At 35.7% G+C, this 23440-nt stretch overlaps 1 protein-coding gene across 5 annotated transcripts in view; it reads left to right on the top strand.

Annotated features, from left to right (window-relative positions):
• The window catches only part of LOC150092386 (E3 ubiquitin-protein ligase LRSAM1-like), a 414983-nt gene that overhangs the window by 267918 nt on the left and 123625 nt on the right, over positions 1-23440 (top strand). For all 5 annotated transcript variants that reach the window (XM_090415009.1, XM_090415005.1, XM_090415008.1 and 2 more), the window contains one exon: positions 13427-13497. In XM_090415009.1, coding sequence (XP_090271135.1) covers positions 13427-13497 — 71 coding nt within the window. The remainder of the gene's footprint in view (positions 1-13426; positions 13498-23440) is intronic.

Genomic DNA, 23440 nt, shown 5'->3' with positions numbered 1-23440 from the left:
AATGGGCTGGTAATAACATTATGCAAGGGTAACTTTAATGTCAAGGGGATGTTGAAATGCATGTATATGAATACATGAGTATCAGAAATCAAGGAGGGGAGTTTTTGGAATTTTCAGCTCGACTTGATCAAAAATGATCAGTATCAATGAGACCTAGTTGACAGTGAATGATTTAGTTACTGTGATAGGTAAGGGATATTGTATTTTCAGAGAAGATGGAGGGAATAGGGCAGGAAGAGGAGTATTATTATTAATAATAGCTGAATAACTTTAACCAATAAAAGTAGAAGTTAAGGAGGATTGTATGTTTGTCCTATTGACAATACATTTACCAATCTGGGGGATCCAGAGGAGGATATGGATGCCATGCATCAAAATAAAGGTGGCTCAAAAATGGAAGTAGCAAATTATAGACCAATTAGTATCTCTGGAGTAGTGGTTCAAGTATTGGAAAACATTAAAAATAAAATTCAGGAATAGGTGAGGAATAAGAAACTCTATAAGGGACAGCATGGCTTTTTGTAAAAGATAGGTCCTGCCTCAATAATTTATTCACATCTGATAATAAAGTGACAGTGGAATTAGATCAAGGAAAATAGCTATACGAGGCATTTGACAGAATACTTCATGGAAAACTATTCCATAAGTTGGAGCAAATGGGAATGGATATGAATCTGGTGGTATAGGTGTGGCTGACAGACATCAAGGGATGGTGTATAATGGAGTGAAATCAAGGTAAATGAGAGTGAGTAGTGGAGTGCCCAAAGGCTGTACTAGGACCACTGCTCTTTAATTTATATATTAATGATGTAGTGGAAGATTTAACAGGGGATATTCAGTTGTTTGCTGATGATGCAAAAACTGCGAGGGCAATAGTTGATAAAGGCGATGTGCATATCCTACAAGATGATTTAGATAAATTGGAAGTGTGAGAAAAGGACAATGGCTATCATTTTAATGTTGCAAAATGTAAGGTAATGCACTTCAGGATGAAAAGATTACATATACTTTGTATGATATTCATGAGGCTAGGGGTTGGCTGTCTGGAGGTGATGGTGGATAGAGATTTGAAGTTCAGAGGACATACTGAAAGGATTTGCAAAATTGTTCAGAGGATTATTTGGACATTGAAGAACTCACTTATAAGTAAAGATAGGGAGGTTATTGTCCCTCTTTATGGTACTCTTTCCTCCATTTCTAAGTTTTTTTTCAATAGCTTCCAGAACAATTTGCCATCTTCTAGATATTTAATTTCTATGAGAGTAGCAGAATGTTCTGGAGGCTGTTGAAAATTCTTAGAAATGTAGGACAGAGTACTGTAAATAAAGAAATGAACCTCAAGTTTACTTTTTTCATGAATGATTTTGCTAAATCATTCATGAAAGTTTACATGCTTAGACTGTCCGTGCAGTTAGCTGTGTGGTTACATGCTCCGCAACCATATGCCTGGGAAAGGAGTGTCCTGCGTTTGATTCTCGTCACTGACGTGACGATCAAAGGATCTTTCTTAGACATAGCCAAGTTAGCCGGTCATGGGCATGAACTGCAGGGTTTTTCTCCCTAGTTTATCTGGGTTTTTTCCTCCTGCAAAGCAAGCAAACCGGTCTTAAGAACACAATGCTTCACAGACAATTACACGTGGTTGAGGGTGGGGGTAACGACCCCAGCTCGTAGTGAGTTATGAAACCCAAAAATGGGAGGCCAATATTAATTATCTATTAATTTAAGAATTAAAAAAAACATTATTTTTTAATGTTTCTTAAAAAAATAAGAACATTTTTTTAAGGTTTTTTTTTTGCTATATATTTACAAAACACATTTAAATGAATTCCATTTACTATTTATTGTTTGTTAACTACTAATTCCTAATTTATTATTATTATATTACTATTATACAGGTATCTCCATGGAGTCAAAGACTCATCTTGAGAGAACCACATTAATCATTATTCACACAGTGTCCAACAATACCATTCCTTTAACTTGTTTAGTGTTGGGGGTACTTACAACTACCTCAGGCAACTCATTCCACTCATTCAGCACTCTCCAAACAAGAACCTAGTCTGACATACCCTTATTAATCACACTGTCACACATCTTTCAGGAGGTGACCTCTTGTTCTCATTCTACTATTCATGTATTGAAAAATTACTATTGTGTCAATTTTATACAATCCCTTTAGTAACTTATAAGTCTCTATCATATCCACTCTACTCTGTCAACCAAACCCTGCAACCCATACACCCTTAATTTATCCTCACAGGAAACGTTCCACAGACCTGTCACCAGCTTTGTTACTTGTCTCTGAATCTCCATCACATATGATTTGACCACCATCTTGACTTTCGTGCACAGATTTTGTCACCTGGGTTTCTTGGAGATCAGCAGGTGGTGGAGAAGATTCAAGAGACAACTGACCAAGCTGGTGACAGGTCTGTGAAACGTTTCCTGTGAGGATAGATTAAGGGCGTATGGACTGCAGGGTTTGGTTGACAGACAGAGTAGAGTGGATATGTTGATTATAAGTTACTAAAGGAATTATATAAAATTGACACAAAAGAAATTTTTCAATATATGAATATTAGAACGAGCACAAGAGGCCACCCCTGAAAGTTGTGTAGATGCCAAGAAATTATATTCTTGGTATTATCCTTTATCCAAGTGTAAGCAAACAAAGTTTGTGCCTGAACTATTTTTAGGACTGGGCAACTCGTATATAGAAGCTAATGACTTCACTTGCCTTAGTATCCCATAATGCAAAGCACATATTATTCCAAGAATTGTCTCTAATCCAGAGTATTTTAATAATAAGGTGTGACACCTTTTGGCTACTCATATATGGAAATATGACTTCTGCATTACTTCAACTTTGATATCACTTCTGGGTCTGGCTCCCACTGATGAGACATCAATAGGGGTCGAAATTGGTCTGGGTAGTGATCCTTCCCATAATACATAGCATTATACATGTTTGCAAGGATATGTGCTTTGCATTATGGGACTCTAAGGTAAGTGATATGAAGTCTTCAGCTTCTATGTATGAATTGCCCAGTCCTGAAAATAGTTCAGACACAAACTTTGTTTGCTTACACTTGGATAAAGGATTAAACCAAAAATTATAATTTCTTGGCATCTGTAATTTATAGTAAGGGTGTGTCAGGCTAGGTTCTTGCTTGGACAGTGCTGAATGAGTGGAATGGGTTGCCTAAGGTAGTTGTAATTACCCCAACACTAACAAGTTTCAAGAGTGGTATTGATGAGCATTGTGTGAATAATAATAAGTGTTATTCTCTCACAATGATCTTTTGACTCCTTGTAGATAACTGCATAATAGTAATATAATAATAATAAATTAGGATTTAACATAAACAATAAATAGTAAATGGAATACATTTAAATGTTTTGTAAATATATAGCAAAAAAAAAAAAACTTTAAAAATAAAATAATGTTGTTTTGTTCTGTTCAGGTTTTTAAATCATGTGATATGTGAAAAGTAAAAGCATAAACAAGAATATAGATATGAAAAATTAGTCTAAGTATTATGAATATAAACTTTCATGAATGGGGTGCTTAAGGGTCAAAGCTGTATAACTGAGAGGAGACCTCCACATATACTTTAAAGGAATGCAGAGAACCGACCTGGGCTTCTGACCTAATGTCCAATCCTCACCTTCTCGTGGCACGCCCTGTTGGGTATCTACCTGGATACTGAATGAACAAGGATGGGCTGGCAATTTGGGATTTAGCCAACCAAAAATGCAAAATGATGGTACAACATGACAAAATTTCATGCCGGCTGGGGTGTCGCCCAGTTAAACAAGGTCTCCATTGTTTTCACCAGGGAACCAGGGTGAACAGCGAAAAGTCAGCTACTGGAACAAATCTGAAACATACCCCAACTCAACATCACCAGAGTTAAAGATCGGTACTATCAACATAAGAAGCCTGAATAGCAAAAAAATGGAGTTAGCTGAGGAATTAGATAAGTACCAGATCGACATAATAGGGGTGACTGAAACAAAAAACACAAAAACCGGCGAGATCTTTCTGAGCAATAAATACAAAATGCTATATTCAGCCAATGACGATCAAGAAAAAGGAGTAGCCATGGTATTCAACAAATACGAGGTTAATCTTCTTGAATGGCAGGCAGTCTCAAGTAGAGTGATGTGGGCAAATATGAGAATGGGAAACTGGACAATGAGATTTATTTGTGCCTATGATTCCACAGAAGGTTCTACTAAGGTAGAAGTGGAGGAATTTTTTGAGGCTTTAGAGAAAGCAACTGATACAGTGAAAAAGGAAAAGTTGGTCCTTGTTGGGGATCTAAATAGCACAGTAGGAAATGATTGTCAGACATACAAAAATGTTTCGAAAAAATTTGGAGAAAAGAGCAAAACTAATAATAATGGCAAATACCTGTTGGATTTCTGCTCAGGATATGGACTGGTTATTACTAACACCATGTTCCAACATAAAAATGTGCACAAATCCACATGGAGAGAAGACGCAAGGAATAAGAAAATGAGAGGATTTGAAATTGAAAGTGATTACTATTTAGTCTTGAGCATGATAAAATTAAATTTTATATTGAAAAGAAGAACATATAAGAAAGTTTTAAAGTGAATAAAACTTAAACAGCTCTCAGATGTAAAGTGTAGACTAAAATACACAAACATTATTCAAGAAAAAATGAAAAAGTTTGAGAACAGGATCCAAACCTTGGAGATTCAGTGGAAAGCCCTGAAGAAAACATTGATTGAATCAGCCAAAGAGGCATGTGGTGAGGTTGTCTGCAAAGATAGAAAAATCAGAACGCCATGGTGGTGGACACAGGAAGTTAAAGAGGCAGTGAAGGAAAAGAAGAAAGCATGTCAAAAGTTCATGGCAAATAAGTCAGCTTGTGCTCTTAGAGAATACAGAGACAAATGTAAGAAAGCTAAACACTGTGTAAAACTAGCTAAACAAAAGTCATGGGAGGACTTTGACAAGAACATAGAAAATAAATATCAAGAAGTGGCAAAATATTCTGCAGGTTGTTGAAGTGTAGGAAATGGAGAAATTAAGGAAAGGGGAATTTTAGAAATTATTATTATTATTATTATTACCACGGGCTACTCCAGGAGTCCTTAGACTCATCGAGGGAGGCCCTAAACATCATGTTCACGCAGCTGTTCAACATTCTCACAGTATCTATCATACCTTGCCTTGAACTCGCTCACTGTCATAGCACCCACAACAGACTCTGGCAGCTTATTCCACTCATTTACCACTCTAAAAGTAAAGAACCCAGCTCTAACACCCCTGCTAACCACGCTCTTGCCCAGCTTCCATGGGTGTCCCCTAGTTCTCCCACCACCACTCCTGATCTCAAAGATATCATCTGAATTAATCCTATAGAATCCTTTTAGCAATTTGAATGTCTCAATCATGTCTCCCCTTTTCCGCCTATCAACTAGTTTCTGCAACCCACAAATCTTCAACCTGTTCTCATATGGTTCATTCCATAGACCTGCTATCATCTTAGTCACTCGCCTCTGGATCCTCTTCACCTCCTCCCCATCAAGAAGGAACCGAGGTGACCAAATCTGGTCAAAGTAGTCGAGATGAGGTCTTATCAGGGCTCGGTACAGAGGTACAATAACTTGTTTTTCTCTGCTCGTCAAGGTATTTTTCAACAATCAAGTGAGTTGATGAGCTGATTTAGCTACGTTCGCAATGTGCCCCCTAAACTTCATCTCCCTATCCACCAACACTCCCAAGTCCCTGGCCTCATCAATCTCTTGGAGTACAGTTCCACCAATGTGGTATACTGCTGCTAATCTTTTCACTCCGAAATGCATAACCCTACATTTTGTCACATTAAATTGACATCCATTCTCCTTAGTCCAGAACTCCAATCTATCTAAGTCATCTTGCAAGACTTTGACATCTTCTGCATTCACTATCGCCCTACCCAACTTTGCATCATCAGCGAACAAATGAACTGTCCCACTTAGACCCTTCCCTATATCGTTAATGAACAGATTAAACAGCAGTGGTCCAAGAACAGAACCCTGTGGCACACCACTAGTCACAGGCCGTTTTTTGGACTCTACTCCTGAATAAACTACTCTTTGATGGAGGAAAGAGTGCTATAAAAGGAGTTAGAGATGATAAAGGTGACATGAAAATGGGAGAAAAAGATATTCTTGAAGTATGAAGTAATTACTTCAAAAAATTGCTAAATGAAACAAGCAGTGATGACAGCACAGTGTTAAAAAAATACTCAACAGGCATACAGTCAGGAATACATGTGCATACTTGAAGTAGAAAAAGCCATCAAAGGCTTGAAATGTGGAAATGTGAAAATGTGAAATGTGAGAATTACAGAAATATTTTCCTACTGAGTGTTCCTTACAATTCTTCTCAACCGTTTCTCAAGATTTATGCAGGCATACATGGAGGAAAGAGTGCTATAAAAGGAGTTAGAGATGATAAAGGTGACATGAAAATGGGAGAAAAAGATATTCTTGAAGTATGAAGTAATTACTTCAAAAAATTGCTAAATGAAACAAGCAGTGATGACAGCACAGTGTTAAAAAAATACTCAACAGGCATACAGTCAGGAATACATGTGCATACTTGAAGTAGAAAAAGCCATCAAAGGCTTGAAATGTGAAATGTGAGAATTACAGAAATATTTTCCTACTGAGTGTTCCTTACAATTCTTCTCAACCGTTTCTCAAGATTTATGCAGGCATACTTGAGAAACGGTTGAGAAGAATTGTAGAAAAAAAGCTTGGCGAAGAACAAGCTGGATTCAGGCCAAATAGAGGCTGTCAGGATCAGATCTTCACTTTATGACAAATAGTTGAAAAATCATGGGAACATAACAAAGATCTGTATTTAAGTTTTGTTGATCTGGAAAGGGCATATGACAGGGTGTCAAGAGAGAAGCTATTCAGTACGCTACAGTTATATGGTGTCAATGGGGCATTATATCAAGCAATACTTAGTCTTTATTTGAGTTATAAGTCAGCAGTTAGAATTGAAGCAAGTACAGGAAGATGGTTTAATGTTAAATTTGATGTGAGACAAGGATGTACATTATCTATATGAATCACATTATGCAGGAAAGTGGTATTAAACCTGATATCAAAATTGGAGATGTTAATCTCAGCTCTTTGCTTTATGCAGATGATGTTATACTTTTAAATAAATTTGCTACAATTCTGCAAGATTCCCTGACTAAATTGAATAACTGTTGTAATAGATATGGTATAAAGGTCAGCAATAACAAGACAAAGACAATGAAAATAGGCAGAAGCACTGGAAATATCAACTGCATTGTGAATGGAGAACCTAGAGAACAAGTAGAACATTTCAGCTACTTAGGCACGATATTTAGTGAAGACGGTACATTAAATCTGGAAATAGACAACAGAATCAACAAAACTGGTATGGTAGGAAGTCAACTAAATAAATTTATATGGAATAAGAGAGAAATTAATCAAATCACTAAATTAGCTGTATACAAGACAATGTTCAAACCAAGTTTAACTTATGGATCTGAGAGCTGGGTCAAAAGTAAAATACTTGATTAAAGACTAGAGATCACAGATATGAGAGTCCTGATAAAGATTAGGGGCATGAACAAATGTAATCAATGACAATATGATATTAAAAATGAAGATGTTAGGAAAGAACTTGACATTGTCAGCATCCAGGAATGCGTTAACAGAGCTAATCTCATGTGGTATGGTCACTTAAACAGAATGGTAGAGGAAAGATTAGCAAAACAAGTGTTCTCTGCCAGGTTGGCTGGAAAAATGACCCAGAGGAAGACCAAGATATAGGTGGATTCATATGGTACAAAGTGCCTTAGACGATAGAAATATAAGTTCTGATAATGTTGGAGTCTTGACAAGTAACAGACTGATTTGGAGGAAAATTGTAGATAGGAAGTTAGTAGTGATGTAAATTTTTCATGTAGTACTATCATATCCTGTACACCCCTTGAGGATACATGGCAGGAATTTGATGATGATGATGACTATCATGGATGATTTAGCCAAATCGTTCATGAAAAAATAAAGGTAAAGTTGAGGTAGTTTTCTTTCTTCATTTATTCAAATTAAGTGGATATTGAATCCAACATTATTTCAAAGCCAAATAGAGAAACTACAAGAGTTTTGTGCCGAATATAGAAACTATAAAAGTTTTGGCGGATCCAAGCATAAGCAAACCTTTCATGACAGGGACAACTTGTAGTAAAGGTGGAGTAAGATTCGATCACTATCCTTAATATTTCCCATAATGTAAAAAACACATCTCCTTGTGGTCATGTATAATGTTATACATTATGGGGGGGATCACTATCTGGTTTTGACCTTTGTTGAGGTCTCAATGTAAATACTCTGGTTGTAGTGATACAGAACTTATATACTTTACCATACAAGTTGCCAAAAAAGGTGTCACATCACAAAAGGCACCAAGAATTACTGAAATAAGAGAGCCGAAAGGCTTAACTTCGGTGATGCACAATTATTCAAATTAAGTAGATATTGAATCCATCATTATTTCAAAGCTGAATATAGAAACTATAAAAGTTTTGGCAGATACAAGCATAAGCAAACCTTTCATGACAGGAGCAATTCTTAGTAAAGGTGGAGTAAGCTCTGATCATTATCCTTAGTATTTCCCATAATGTAAAACACATCTCCTACCAGACATGTATGATGTTATACATTATTGGGGGGAGGGTCACTACCCAGAGCAGTTTTACATTATGGGAAATACTAAGGATAATGATCGGAGCTAACTCCACCTTTACTATGAGTTGCCCCTGTCATGAAAGGTTTGCTTAATCTTGGATCCACCAAAACTTTTATAGTTTCTATATTTGGCACGAAACTCTTGTAGTTTGTCTATTCCACTTTGAAATAATGTTGGATTCATTCACTTAATTTGAATAATTGTGCATGCCAAAGTGAAGCCTTTTGGCTCTCTTATTTCAGTATTTCTTCATTTATTTACAGTTCTCTGTCCTACATTTCTAAGCTCTCCCTCCAGAACATTTTGCTGCTCTCCTAGAAAATAAATATCTAGAAGGTTGCAAAATGTTCTGGAAGCTATTGAAAAAAACTTAAAAATGGAGGAAAGAGTACAATAAAAGAAATCAATGATGATAAAGGCAATGTGAAAACTGAAGATAAGAATATCCTAGATGTCTAGAGTAATTACTTGGACAGACTGTTATAGAGACAGACTGTCTCTGTGTTGAGGCAAATGAACTACCCTTATTGCTGTGACAGCCAATATTCTGTTATACACTACCAAAATAAATCCCTGCCAGATCTTCTTACATGGCCAACTAATTTTTGCCCACACTTGGAGAATCTGTACAACGCTAATCAGACTGCTATACTGCCCCTAAGTTTGGGAACAAAAGCACCTAGAAGCTCTAGATATTATAACAGGCAGGCAGTATTGCACAGATGCTCTTAAATATACTATTGCCATGGCATTCATATTCATATATGTGACAATGCAGCTTTTTTATCCAACAAGCTAACCAAATTCCATCTGTCCTATTGTCTGCCAGCAGCTCTTTCGAGCCCATAGAATGGAATGCTCTGATTTTTTTGTCTTCAGATCTTCTGCTGTCTTTCTAGACAGCATAATATCTGCTTCTGATCAGATCCCACTAGAATATAACTTCACTGCTGAGCTGTATGCCATAGATCTTGCTTTAAACTATATAAGATTGTAACATTACCAAAGTTCCTTATATATCTCGATTCACAGAACTCCTTACAGATGATAAGAAGCATAGAGTTGCAAATACATCTAGGACTCTCTTGTATTCAGCATGTCCTCTCTCATTTATGGAATCTACATTTGGATCTACATCTCTGCACTTCTGTTGAATACCATTCCATATCGGATTAAGGAAATGAGACTGAAGACTCTGCAGGTAGGTCAGATTATTTCTCAAGCTTTCATGATCTTTCTATCCCCTACAAAAAATAGTTGGCCATCTAATAAGATCTGGCAGGGATTTATTTTGGTAGTGTATAACAGAATATTGGCCATCACACAATAAGGGTGGTTCATTTGTCTCAACATAGAGACTAGGAATCAGTGAAGTTTGAAATGCTCCAGTTGCATTTCTTAAGGCTTGATGACAGTTCGGTCTAACCATTGCAACATGCAGTTTCTGGTAAAAGCACTGACTTTGATCCACAATAAAGTATCAATCTAATCAATGCACTGTACCAGTGGAGCAAAGGATCATCATACAGAAACTTTTATCCCAGTGGCAGTCATCATGGAATAGAGAAACGAACAATAAACTATCAAATTAAGCCTGAAATCAAAATGTGGCCAATTCAGTCTGCACAGGATCAAAAGGAGGAAGTTGTTCTTGCTTGGCTCTGCATAAGTCACTCATCCTACATTCCATCCTACTGAGGGGTAATGACATGCCTATATATGAGTTTTGTGGTACTAGACTAACTGCATAGTTATTTTAATTGACTTCTCACATTTTGTCAATGAATGCGGTCACATTTGTACATATATTCATAATCTCTCTTAGCCTTATATACTCAGGCAGATTTTATTAGATTCATCAAGTATTATTTCTGTTTTTAAATTTTTGCAGAGCATTAATCTTTATCACCATATATAAATTATGTATCTATTGTATATGTCCGTTTTATTAGTTCAGTGTAATTTATAAGCTTTTAGCACCTATGTTTTTATATTTAACACACTTGTATTTTTATGAATTGTTTTAAAAATTTGCTTTTATAGACTGATTTTTATACCAGTTTATGCTCTTTTATGTATTTACTATGTATTTATTTCCCAGTGTACTGCTGAGACATGTACTGGAGCAGCATGACCCTAGTTATCCTTGCACCATTAAACCAAAAACCATACCAACCCTTCTCATGGTATATCTTCCTCTGCATCCTGATCCTGTCCCATTTCCCTGTCTGTCTTGCACATCTGTTCTCCATCCTTCTCGCTTATGCTACTCATCTCTCATTGATGAGCCCCTGCCCTCCATTAATCTTTCCTGCTTTACTTTTCTGCTTTCCACATTCTCTTAATATCTATTCTCTGCAGTCATTACTTTCTCTTCCAGCAACAACTTCCCAAAACCATTTAAATGCAATATATGGTTCTCTCAATGCAATATATGGCAACTCTTATATGGTTCCATTTGTCCCTTAAACTTGTTCCACATTCACTAACTGCACTTCTTTCTTCTCGCATGTCTCTGGAGAATAAAGATCTTTATTCTCCATCTGAACTCATTTCTGTCATACCTGGGCAACACACTACCACTGTATTATCCTTTACACTCCTAAGCATGCTCTTGATGTCCATTCTCCAATTCTTGTTTCCAACCAAATCATTAATTTCTGTTACATTGACCAACTCCTTTGCTCATTTACTTTTCATATCCAGTGTCTCAATTATTGCTCATTCTATTCCAGGAAAACCAATTTTATTATTATTATTACGATAATTCCAAGGAGTCCAAAAACTCATCAAGGTAGGGCACCCATTCTACAGCTCTCAGTCTCCACCAACACCATCTACCACCACCATTCGTATTTTCACAGACAATCACAAACATTCATGTGAAGGGTGAGATTCGAACCTGCAGCCTTTTGGCTGGAGAGCAGATATGCTAACCACTCGACCAACCAGACCAGCATTGTCATTATTATTTGTCCCACCTCTAATGATTGAATCTTCATACTTTATTACTCACAAATCATTTGTTACGTCTTTCATATGCTCATCTTTCATTTCATTCCTTTTCACTCTTCCATGCATAGCTACAATTCTCTTCATATCACTCTTCATACTCTTCATCTCTTGCATCACCTTTGCCAACTCTGCTTTCAAATCTTGAATCACTTTCTTGCTTTCCTTCACTTATCTTGCCTTCAGTAACACATGCTTTCTTATTGTCAGTCACACTCTTTTTCTTTGCTATCATTCTTGCATGTTATCTTACTGCAAGTTGCACTCTTTTTTTCTTCCCATCAGTCTTGCACATTATCTTATCATCAGTCGCACTCTTTTCGCTGTCAATCTTGCATATTTACTTACACAATGTGCTAACCATAGCTATTACACAGCAGCAGCCAATCTAAAACTATTCAGTATTATCATTCAGTAAATATAAATTATAACACATAATTATAACATCTTACCATATATAACATATCTTAAGAATATAACATATCTTACTAAGTCCCCCACAACTACTGTCTTCTTCTACTTACTACCTGGTGGCCTTCATTATTAAACTAGAACACATTACTGAGTTATATAGGTAATTACCTGTCTGGTAGGTAGCAGTAAGTTATGTATGTAGAAGGACTATTCTAAGAAGATAGTTACTTGTGGTGTCCTAGAGATTATTTGTTTTGGGATTACTGCTTCATGATACTGGTAGAGGTTTAAATATGGATATTCAGTTACTTGCATTCTTGTGACTTTACAAGAAGATTTGAATAGACTTCATGAGTAGCAAGTGAGAGAGTTTCCAGTTCACTGTTGTTCAGCATAAAGTTTTAAAAGTCATAGAGTAAGGATATGATGCAGATTATACATTTAGTGGGGATATCGGGGATCTTGGATACTAGAATAAGTATTTAAAAGTTACAGTGCATTGCTAAAATTGTGAAAACGTTGCAACAGATTATGGAAATATTGCTATGGTGCCCTTGATATAAGGTCACTATCATGTCACACATGTATTTACTCTGTGTAGATTCAATCATCTAGTTTTCAACAGGATGTATTTCAAGACAAGATATAGGAAGGGGTACAGAGATGGTTGATTAAACTGGTTTATGGTCTCTGGAATGGTGGTATGAAGAAAGACTGAGAAATTGCAGGAGAGAGGAATGTGATTGAGACATATAAGTTAATAAAGGATTATTGCTTGATTAATGTGGAAGAGATTTTTCATAGAATGAAGAGTAATAAGAGTAAAATGAGGGGCCATCTCTGGAAGCTATATAAGGAGAGTTTGAGCAGGGAAGTGAGGAGCACGTTTTGCATGGCTGGTGAGCGGAATGCAGTGTCTAAGTAGTTTGTCATTAACTGTGAGTGAATTTAAAGCATAGTTTGATGACCTGTGGGGAGGGGGGGGGGCATTCCACAATGTATCTTTTAATTTCATCCAGGTCTTATGATGATGATATGAAATAATCTGTCAAAGTGGTATTAAATAATTTAATTATAGCTTTTTCATTGGATTAAAATATGAATTCAATGACATAATAAAAAGCCTTAAGTGCTTTACTATCTGATTATTATTATGAATATGCTTTAATTCTGACTCTTAGCTAACTTATATTTTATTGTGTTATATTTGGTTTTTATGTTAACAAACTCTCATTTTTTAAGGCAAGAATGTGAAGAATTGTTTACTATTAAACAAGATGAACTTGAACAGCTGAGGAAAAAGGATGTTCTTAGTATGTATATTATGGATTCCTTAACTCTAAAAATGTTCAACATAATGTTGTTGAATTTAATAATAATACTTAATGTGAGACATACTCAGAAACTAAGATCTAAGTATTTCTCACATCTAATATATATATATATATATAGAGAGAGAGAGAGAGAGAGAGAGAGAGAGAAAATGCTGTGATCGAGGAAATGGTGAGGTGATGTATGATGTTCAGTGAAGAAGGATGAATGTGAATGATGAATAGTGATTAATGCCAGCTGGCCTGTTTGATATTCATCATTCACATTCATAGGTTTTTGTTTTTTTGTTTTTATTATTTTTTATTTATTTATTTTTTTTTATGTTCCTCACAATCACAAAAGGTTATTTGCTAACCTAAGTACACTTTGTACTGTGGGTTGGTTAAGGATTTTTTAAAATATTTTTTATATATCTTTTCTATTAAAATTTATTTTTACATAGTCCAGAAGCCCTGCTCTAGAGACTAAACATTTAACATTTTGAAGCCATTTCAGGCCTCCAATAAGCTGGGTGGTGGTCTCACACTGGGCAATGAAATTCATCTCTCTAAATAAATGGTGGGAAATGAAACCACCAGGTGAATAAGATTTGAGAAAATGGAAGATTCATCATTTCTGAGTTGACCATACATTTCCTGCACATTTTTAGTTCTTGACCATGCAAAATTGTCATTTTGCATGGTCAAGAATTGCAAATTCTTGACCTACGATATTGCAAATTATTTTCGAGATGGATGCCTTAAATGCTCACTGATGATTGCAAAACAAAACATACAGTAATTGCACTAAACTTTATGGAGCAGTATCACAATAAAGATGATGAATTTTTCAGCCATGTTGTGACAGGAGATGAAACCCGGATTTCTCACACAACACCAGAGAGTAAGCAGTAATCATTGCAATGGCAGCATAGCAGATTTCCAAAGGCAAAGAAATTCAAGTAGATACATCCCTTCTGGAAGATCACATGTGCCACGTTTTAGGATAAACATCATAATTTTGCTGATTGATTTTATGCCTTAAGAAATGATAATAAACACCGATGTTTACTGTGAGATACTAAAAAAAATTGCGGTTGTCTATTCAAAACAAAAGACAAGGCCTCCTCGGCTATGGAGTTGTTTGATTCATGGCCCTACACTGCTCCTCAAACATGCCCAACTGCCTTGAACAGCTCAACTGCAGAATCCTTCAGCACTGAACCTATAACCCTTTGCATCCAGTGGCTGCCATCTTTTTCTTCATTGTAGAGATTTTTAGCAGCTCAACATTTGAACAGCAATGATGGTATGGAGATAGCTTTTGAAGGATTGTATCAAAACATTGGCAGCAAACTACTTTGATGAGGGGATACAAAAACTTTTGCTCAGATATGACAAATACTTGCATGTAATGGTTGAATATGTAGAGAGGTATTCATAATAATGCTTCATGGGATAAACAACACCAAAAGAAGAAAAAATATAATTAATTTATTGAACTTAATATTTCACTGGTTTTCTATCCATTATATCTTCAGAGCAAAAATTACAGCTTGGACAAGTGCACACACAACTAAACTTCTGTAGAAACAATTAAAGAAATTGTTTCTACAAAATTGTAACTGAAATAGACTATGTCCTAACAGACTAACATGGACTAACAGACCATGCTCTGGATACTCCTTCACACAGGATTAAATGGAACAAGAAGACATTGGTATTACATAGAAATGTTACAGGTCCGAGAGACTATTTTTAGAATCAGCATCAGCTATAAGCACACTCCCTCAACCTCAAGTACCATTGCATTAATCTGCCAAGTGTCCTCTATGGGCCAGATAACCATAAAGCTAATTTGGAGATGCCAGTCTATGGTCTCAGAATGACTGTCTTTCAGATCCTTGGCAGATTAATGCAATGGTACTTGAGGTTGAGAGAGTGTGCTTATAGCTGATGCTGATTCTAAAAATAGTCTCTCAGACCTGTAACATTTCTATGTAATACCAATGTCTTCTTGTTCCATTTAATCCTGTGTGAAGGAGTATCCAGAGCATGGTCTGTTAGTCCAGACTTACCATACAGATGATTGCATAATTTTTGTGTTTTTCAAGATGGATGCTAACTGATCTACCATATGTCTAAAGTAGGCTAAACTGCAGGTAAAATGAACTTTACACATTCCAGAATGTGCCACAGAATGAAGTTTATCTTTAGAGAGTGAATGAAGGTAGCCAGCTGAATGAGTGGTTTGAAAGTAGCACAGAGATAATATTCACATAGAACTTCAGGGGTGCATGCAGTATATTATGTTTTATAGAGGTTTTAGCTCTTGGCTAAAAAGTATTGCAAAAGTACCTGAGCTGTGTTTCATAGGCTACTTTGAACAAATTGTCCTCTCTCAGTGTGTAAGTGTTTTTTGAGAATGGGTGGTGTGGATTATAAGGCATCATGATATATTCTATACATACATGAAGAAGTAGCTGACAGCATGTGTAAGCTGTGTGAGAGGTGGTTACAGGGTTGACACTGGGGAATTCTTTCAGTTTGATTGAACAGTGGGAAGGAGTGATGACAAGGGCCATCTCTAAAAGTTACGAAAGAAAACTGTGAGCAAGAGGGTGAGGAGTGGTTTCTTTGCATTGAGGATGGTCAAACCATTAAATGCATTGCCTGATAGAGTGGCGAGAACGGTCAATGAGTTTAAGGAGTGGTTTGATAGACTTTGCATTTCCTAGAAAGGGCCTCCCGCGATGAGTCTTGATAGACTTTGTGTTTCCTAGGAAGGACCTCCCGTGATAAGTCTTTTGACTCCATTGAGGTCTGAATAATAATAAGAATAAGAATAAAAAATCTCTTGCTAAAGCATCAATCACTGTGTTCATCGTCCCTCTTCAAAAGTTTATCTTGTGCTCCTCCTCATTCGCCATACCTTTAATAATGGAAACTCCATTATTCACCACTTCTTTTCTTTATGTTCCCTTTCTTTTAGTGTTGCATGGTGATCAGCATTCATTTTAAAAATTATGGACTTTACACCCGTGTTATAAATAACTATTTTAATTTCCCGATGTTTCGACCTTCATATTAAGGTCATCTGGAGTATATACAAATATACAAGGACAAGCTACATTTCAAAGAGTTACATATCATACAGTAAACTAAAGAAACAATGATTTGATCACCTGTAATTCTACTGGCATGATCTCTAATGAAAAAAAAAATACAGATAAAATTACAAATTAATTAATTATTTAGAAACTACATCAAAGCTAAATTCTATTTAAGATAACTTGAGAGAAACATTCTTTCTTATAGATAGTTTTCTTACAGTAACAATGATGTCCTATTTTTAACATTACAATTGTTATATTAGATTCTGGATTATGTACAGTCCTGTTTATAGTTAACTCTTAGGGAGAAATGTTCCGTGAGTAGAATATGTCTTCCATATGCTTGGGATTTTTAGACCATCATTATTGTTCAGATTAGGGTGGTTGATAAAAATCTCACAGGCTTCCTTAAATTTGCGTTCATACCGTCTTTTGGTGTGATGTAAACAACTGGTGCTTTTCCAGTCAATTCTATGTAAAGTGTTCAGGGCATGATCAGAAAGGCCAGCTTCACCATAGTTATTATATTTAATGTCGTTTATGTTCCTTTTGTCTGATAGGAATTGTGTGTCCTGTTTCCCCTATATGTGGTAGATTACAGGTGCAGTAAATACCGTATATTCCAGGGTGGTCCAGTGGAAGGAGAGGGTCTTTGGATGAGTTGAGTAAGCTTTTTAATTTTGTAGGAGGTTTAAAGGTGTCTTTGAGGTTGTATTTCTGTAGTATTCTGTTTATTTTATCTGATGTCCCTTTAATGTAAGGAATGGTTATAGTTTTATCGTAGTCTGGCTTATCGTTGTTTTTTATTGAGGTCTTGTAGAGAATTTTGTTAATAGTGTTTTGGCTGTAACCATTTTTTAGAAAAGTATTGCTGATAACTTTAAATTCATCTTTCAGCGCTTGTTCATTGGAGTAGATCTTCAAAGCCCTGTTATTTAGAGTATTAATAACACCTAGTTTTTAGGTTGGGTTGTGGTAGGAGTTTGTGTATATATTAGCCAGAGATGATTTATTATTCAGTTTTGATGTCTCTGTCCTCTTTACGAATGTCCCAATCAATGACACAATCCTTCTTTTACAGAACAAATTCCCCTCCAGCTATCACAGCACTCTTTGCGCATGCATTACGGTCTGGTTATTTTGTATGGCAAAATGCTTTCTACCCACAAAAAGAAGGCACAGCCATGGGCTCGCCATTATCTCCCTCTTCCCTATTGCTAACTTTTATATGGAACATTTTGAGCAACATGCTCTACATTCCTCTCCTTTAAAACCCAAAGTCTGGCTTAGATACGTTGATGATGTTTTCGCAATCTGGCCTAATGTCTGCCAGACACTAGGCATTTTCCTTAGCCACCTAAACAAACAACACAAACACATTCAGTTCACAATGTGATTAAAAAACAGAATACATTTCCGTTTCTAGATACACTTCTCGCATGTCTTCCTTCTGGCAGTCTTTCCTTCACTGTTTACCAGAAAGTGACACATACTGGCCAACATATACACATAAACTCCTACCACCACCCAACACAAAAACTAGATGTTATTAATACTCTAAAAAACAGGGCTTTGAAGATCTGCTCTATTGAACAAGTGCTGAAAGAACGAATTTAAAGTTATCAGCAATACTTTTCTGAAAAATGGTTACAGCCAAAACACTATTAACAAAATTCTCTACAAGACCTCAATAAAAAACAAAGATAAACCAGACTACGATAAAACTGTAACTATTCCTTACATTAAAGGAACATCAGATAAAATAAATAGAATACTACAGAAATACAACCTCAAAGCCATCTTTAAACCTCCTGTAAAATTAAAAATCTTACTCAACTCATCCAAAGACCCACTCTCTCCACTGGCCCACCCTGGAGTATACAGTATTTACTGCACCTGTAATCTACCACATATAGGGGAAACAGGACACACAATTCCTATCAGACAAAAGGAACATAAATGACATTAAATATGATAACTATGGTGAAGCTGGCCTTTCTGATCCTGCCCTGAACACTTTACATAGAATTGACTGGAAAAGCACCAGTTGTTTACATCACACCAAAACATGGTATGAACACAAATTCAAGGAAGCCTGTGAGATTCTTATGAACCACCCAAATCTGAACAATAATGATGGTCTAAAAATCCCAAGTATATCGAAGGCACATATTCTACCCACGAAACCTTTCTCCCTAAGAGTTAACTATAAACAAGACTGTAGATAATCCAGAATCCTAAATCTAATATAACAATTGTAATGTTAAAAATAGGACATCATTGTTACTGTAAGAAAACTATCTATAAGAAAGAATGTTTCTCTCAAGTTATCTTAAATAGAATTTACCTTTGATGTAGTTTTTAAATAATTAATTAATCTGTAATTTTATCTGTATTTATTTATTTTTTTCACTAGAGGTTATGCCAGTAGAATAACCGGTGATCAAATCATTATTTCTGTAGTTTACTGTGTGAAATGTAACTCAGCTTGTCCTTGTATATTTGTATATACTCTAGATGATGACCGCAATATGAAGGTCGAAATGTCAAGAAATTAAAATAGTTATTTATAACCCAGGTGTAAAGTCCATAATTTCTAAAATGAATTTTCTTCTATTTTTTCACACCCTTTCATTCATATTCTTCAAATCATGCTCATTTCATACTCATTCATCAATCTTGCCTTCCTTTCACGTCACACTTGCTCTCTTGCATTCTGGAAATTGCTCTCTCTTTCATTCCTCTTAGGTATACAGCCATGATTGCTTTTGTTCCATCAATCATACACTTTCATTCCCATAGTTAAGTTTTCTTTCATACTCGATATTACATGTCACACTTCTGGTTAATCCAGTCAACAACCTTAGGTTTCTCACTGCCATCTGATCTTTGTATGACATGCACTCCTTGTTCCCTGCTCTCATTTACTGATGCCTCACAGTCCTTCAAAATGTCACACTTTCTGTTCATCCATTCTGTCTCGCTCTTCAGTCTCTCCACCAACACACATCCTCCACATTTCTCTGCACATACATACTGTGCTAAAGACAATAAACTATCCTCAGTGGTTTGTTGGCTTGAGTGAAAGTTAAGTAAAATCTTACAAATTTTTATGTAATAATATTAAATTAATTTATTGTAGCTGTTTGTTTCATAAGCATCTGTGATAGATGCTTATAGAAATTTAAGAAAAACTTTTATAATTGTGTTAAAATAGATATTGCCCTGTATTGTGCCAAATGAGTAATAGAACAAGACAACCAAGATGTCTTTGTTGGGTGAGTTGAATGTGCAAGATTTTGTTTAGTGCAACATGTATGGGATAAATGTTTGTTTGTAAGGAAAGTGAGACCGTACATCTCTAGATGAGCAAATATGTGGAAAGCATTTTAAGAATGAATGACAGTTTGGTGAAGAGAGTAAAACAAGTAGATAATATTCACAGAAGTCCAGAAAATGTTAATATTGGCGATAATATCAAAAGTGCAGTGGTGGGACATCAGGAGAATGAAGAGGACCTTGAGGAGGAAATAGTGCATTTACATGTAGTCCTTCACAAGACAAGTTGCAAAATTGAAAGATTGAAGAAATGTCAAGAGATTAGTAGAGCTGAGAAAAGAAAAAAGCGAAAGTGTGAGATTAGTAACAAGATCATATGAGTAAATGAGAGAAAGAGGTTAAAGAGAAAAATTTTTCATGTAATTTTATGATAAGAGGAGTACTTAATGAAAGCATGACTAAATCTTGTTTCCCTGGTGCAAAAATTAATAATAGCAAAGCTGTGAGGATGCCAGAATTCATTGTTTTTTGCTGTCACTAATGATTTGAAAGGTGAAAAATAATGTATGAGAGAAAATATGAAAGAATTGTTGGAAGAAGCAAAAAAGAAGAGTTAAACGGTGAAGATTATAATTTTGCTGCCATGCTATGATAGAGGCAAATTGAGGAGGAGGGAAATAATTGCAAATGAATCAATGTGCAGGTTATGCAGAAGGAATCGTGTAGAGTTTGTTGACCTGTGGACTGAATTTGAGATGGAAGGACTTATATTTTGACTTATTTAAATCCACTTAAATGGATTCAGTGTTATGTGTCTAGAGTGCTTTGTTCACTTCCACAGTCATGAACAAATTAAAGCTATTAGATTGGATGGAGCTGAGTGTGCATGTGTTATCCATGAGGTGAGCAAGTGTTGCTATAAGCCTTGTGACCTCTTGTGTGTGGAAATGTATTATATTAGAAAAAAAAAATCACATCTCTGGAATGTTGTGTTTAAGGATAAATTGAGGAAATGCATTGCAGAATCTGGTAGAAGAAAGAATGTGCATTTGATTTACACCCATGAAAATTATAAACCTTCCTCAGGAAAAATTAAAGTTATTAGTGGATGGAGATGAGTGTATATGTGCCAGAAACACGGAACTTTTTCAAGAGACTTAGGCCATCAGTAAATGGGACAGTAGTCTCACATCAGGCAATGAAATTTCTTTCTCACTTAAAGACAATCACAAACATTCATGCCCATGGTGGGATTTAAATCCTCAGCCTGTTGGGGTAGAGAGCATATAGTAACTACCTCACCCAACCAGGCTGGTTGAGTGAGACATGTAAGGAGTTATTTCCAGATTAATGTGAACAATATATTTCATAGATTGAAGGGAGATGGATAGAACAAAATTCCATCCCTGAAAGCTAATTTTTAATTTATTAAAAATTAATTAAAAAGTTAGTTTGTTGCATGCTGAAGGAATAGTTGGCAAAGTCTTAAACAGTAAATATATTTAAGACATTGTTCAGTGACTTTTGTTTGTGACAATCAGGATTTTTTTCATTGAAACTTTCACTCTGTGATTGTTATTTGGCAGTAATAATAATGATAGAACCTTCTTTCTAGCAGTTGATGTAATTGTCTGTTCCGAGGAAATGCCGTGTATCAAAAAAAAAAATGAAATTTCATGTCTTGCTTTCAAACAAGCAGTAAGATTTTGAACCTTTAAATAGTTTGTTGCTACCAAAAAAAAGGACGTTAAGTTTTAGCAAGCAATGGATCTGATGCATTTATTTTGTATCAAGGAGATAGAGGTGTAAGTGAACCTGAGAAAGTGAGAAGAGAAATCTGATTTTATTGAGGAAGGAAGGTAAAGTGAGGTCTTAAAAGTTGAAGAATTATCATACCACTGAAGAATAGAGGAAAATCAATATTTAAGATATTAATTTGGAATTTCCTGTGGCCAATATTTGAACACAAAGATTTGTCAAATGAAGAGGAATGGAATGGAATTATGAAGAGGATTTGAGGTTAATCAGTCAGAGAAGGTCATTTTTCCATAGGAGGAAGCGTATATTGGAGCTATGAAGTATTCAGGCATTGTTGGGAAACCATAGAAGAAGCTATGGCTCTAGTGAGACCAGAGAAGTAATCCTACATTAGATCCAACAAATACTAAGATGCTGATTTAGTAAGTAGGCCTCTCTGCCTGAATCAATTGGATGTCCTAGAAATATCAACAGCAACTATGTTTCTCCAAATGTTCTCATGTTGGTAATACTAATTAATTGGCTGGCCTTTGGATGGTGGAGAAGTTTACTGATGTCCTTTCCATTAAGTTTGATGAAATTTGAGTTTATCCAATTTTTCAGATGGGTTGAAAAGAAACTTTGCTTCCATGTTTTTGTTAGTTATTGAATGAGTATGATAGCCTGTAAAGATGATATGTGGTGGAGGTAATTCTGGAGCACAAGATTTGAAAACAGTTGGGAGCAGGACTGCATCAGAAGACTTGCTGTATCCAAAAGATCAGTGAGGGCATGTAGTGATTTCTTCCTGGTATAATGGGAGGTGATTTGCCTTAGTTATTTATGCATGACTTGGAGGAAACAAATAAAACTATGTTTGGGTAATTTTACAATTTTGTGTCATTTAGATGTTAAAGGAATGCAGGAGCAAATAGGTAGAAGTCTTTTCCTCATTAGCAAAACACTTTTGTAAAATATATGACTGATTTTTAGATCCATCAAATACTAAGATGCTGGTTAGTAAGTAGATCTCTATGCCTGATTTTTATTTGAGAGCTTGGTTGGGCAAGTGGTTACAATACTTACTCTCCAACCAACAGACTGTAGGTTTAAATCCTGCCATGAGTATTGATATTTGTGATTGTCATTAGGCGGGAGATAAATGTCATCACCTGGTGTGAGACTACCAACCCGCTTATTGGAGGCATGAAGTAACTTGAAAAAGTTCCATGTTCAGTCACTAGAGCAGGGTTTCCAGACCATGCAAAAATGAAATGAAAAATACAAAAAATATATATAGAATTTATGAAAATGAAAAAAATATCCCTAGCTTGCCCACAGTACAAAATGTATTATAGGTTTGCAAATAGTTTCATGGGTGGGAGCAACATAAAAAAAAAAAAAAAGTAGGAGGCAAGTTTTGTGTACTTGGCTTTGCAATTTGGATTTTGAATTTTTTTTTTTTTTTTTTAATATGTCGTATACTTATCATAAGCTGAGTGTGAATCAGGACATTTTGTCTTGAGCATATTCTAGTATATTGAAATGCTTGTTAAGAATGCCTTTGCACATCTGCTGGAGCACCAAAGCTGGATGGTCGATGGTCTCGAGTGGAATAGTTGATGAAAACCTTCATTCTGAGCAAGAATTATTTCAGTATTTGGTAAGAGCAGCTGTTGGACTCAGGAAAGCAGAAATGAGAAGCATACCTTGGGAAGGAAGTTCTCTTCATGCTTGTAATATCCTTCTGTTTTAATTCTGTTTTCTTTTTAACCATTACAGTGGTATTATGTGCTGAAAATGGCAATGAAATAGTC

Source organism: Typopeltis vanoorti, chromosome 26 (genome assembly GCF_054136105.1).
Source record: "Typopeltis vanoorti isolate ZY-2024b chromosome 26, IOZ_Tvanoo_1.0, whole genome shotgun sequence".
NCBI lineage: Eukaryota > Metazoa > Arthropoda > Arachnida > Uropygi > Thelyphonidae > Typopeltis > Typopeltis vanoorti.
Note: the sequence above shows the minus strand (reverse complement) of the source record. Positions and strands in the feature narration are given on the sequence as shown.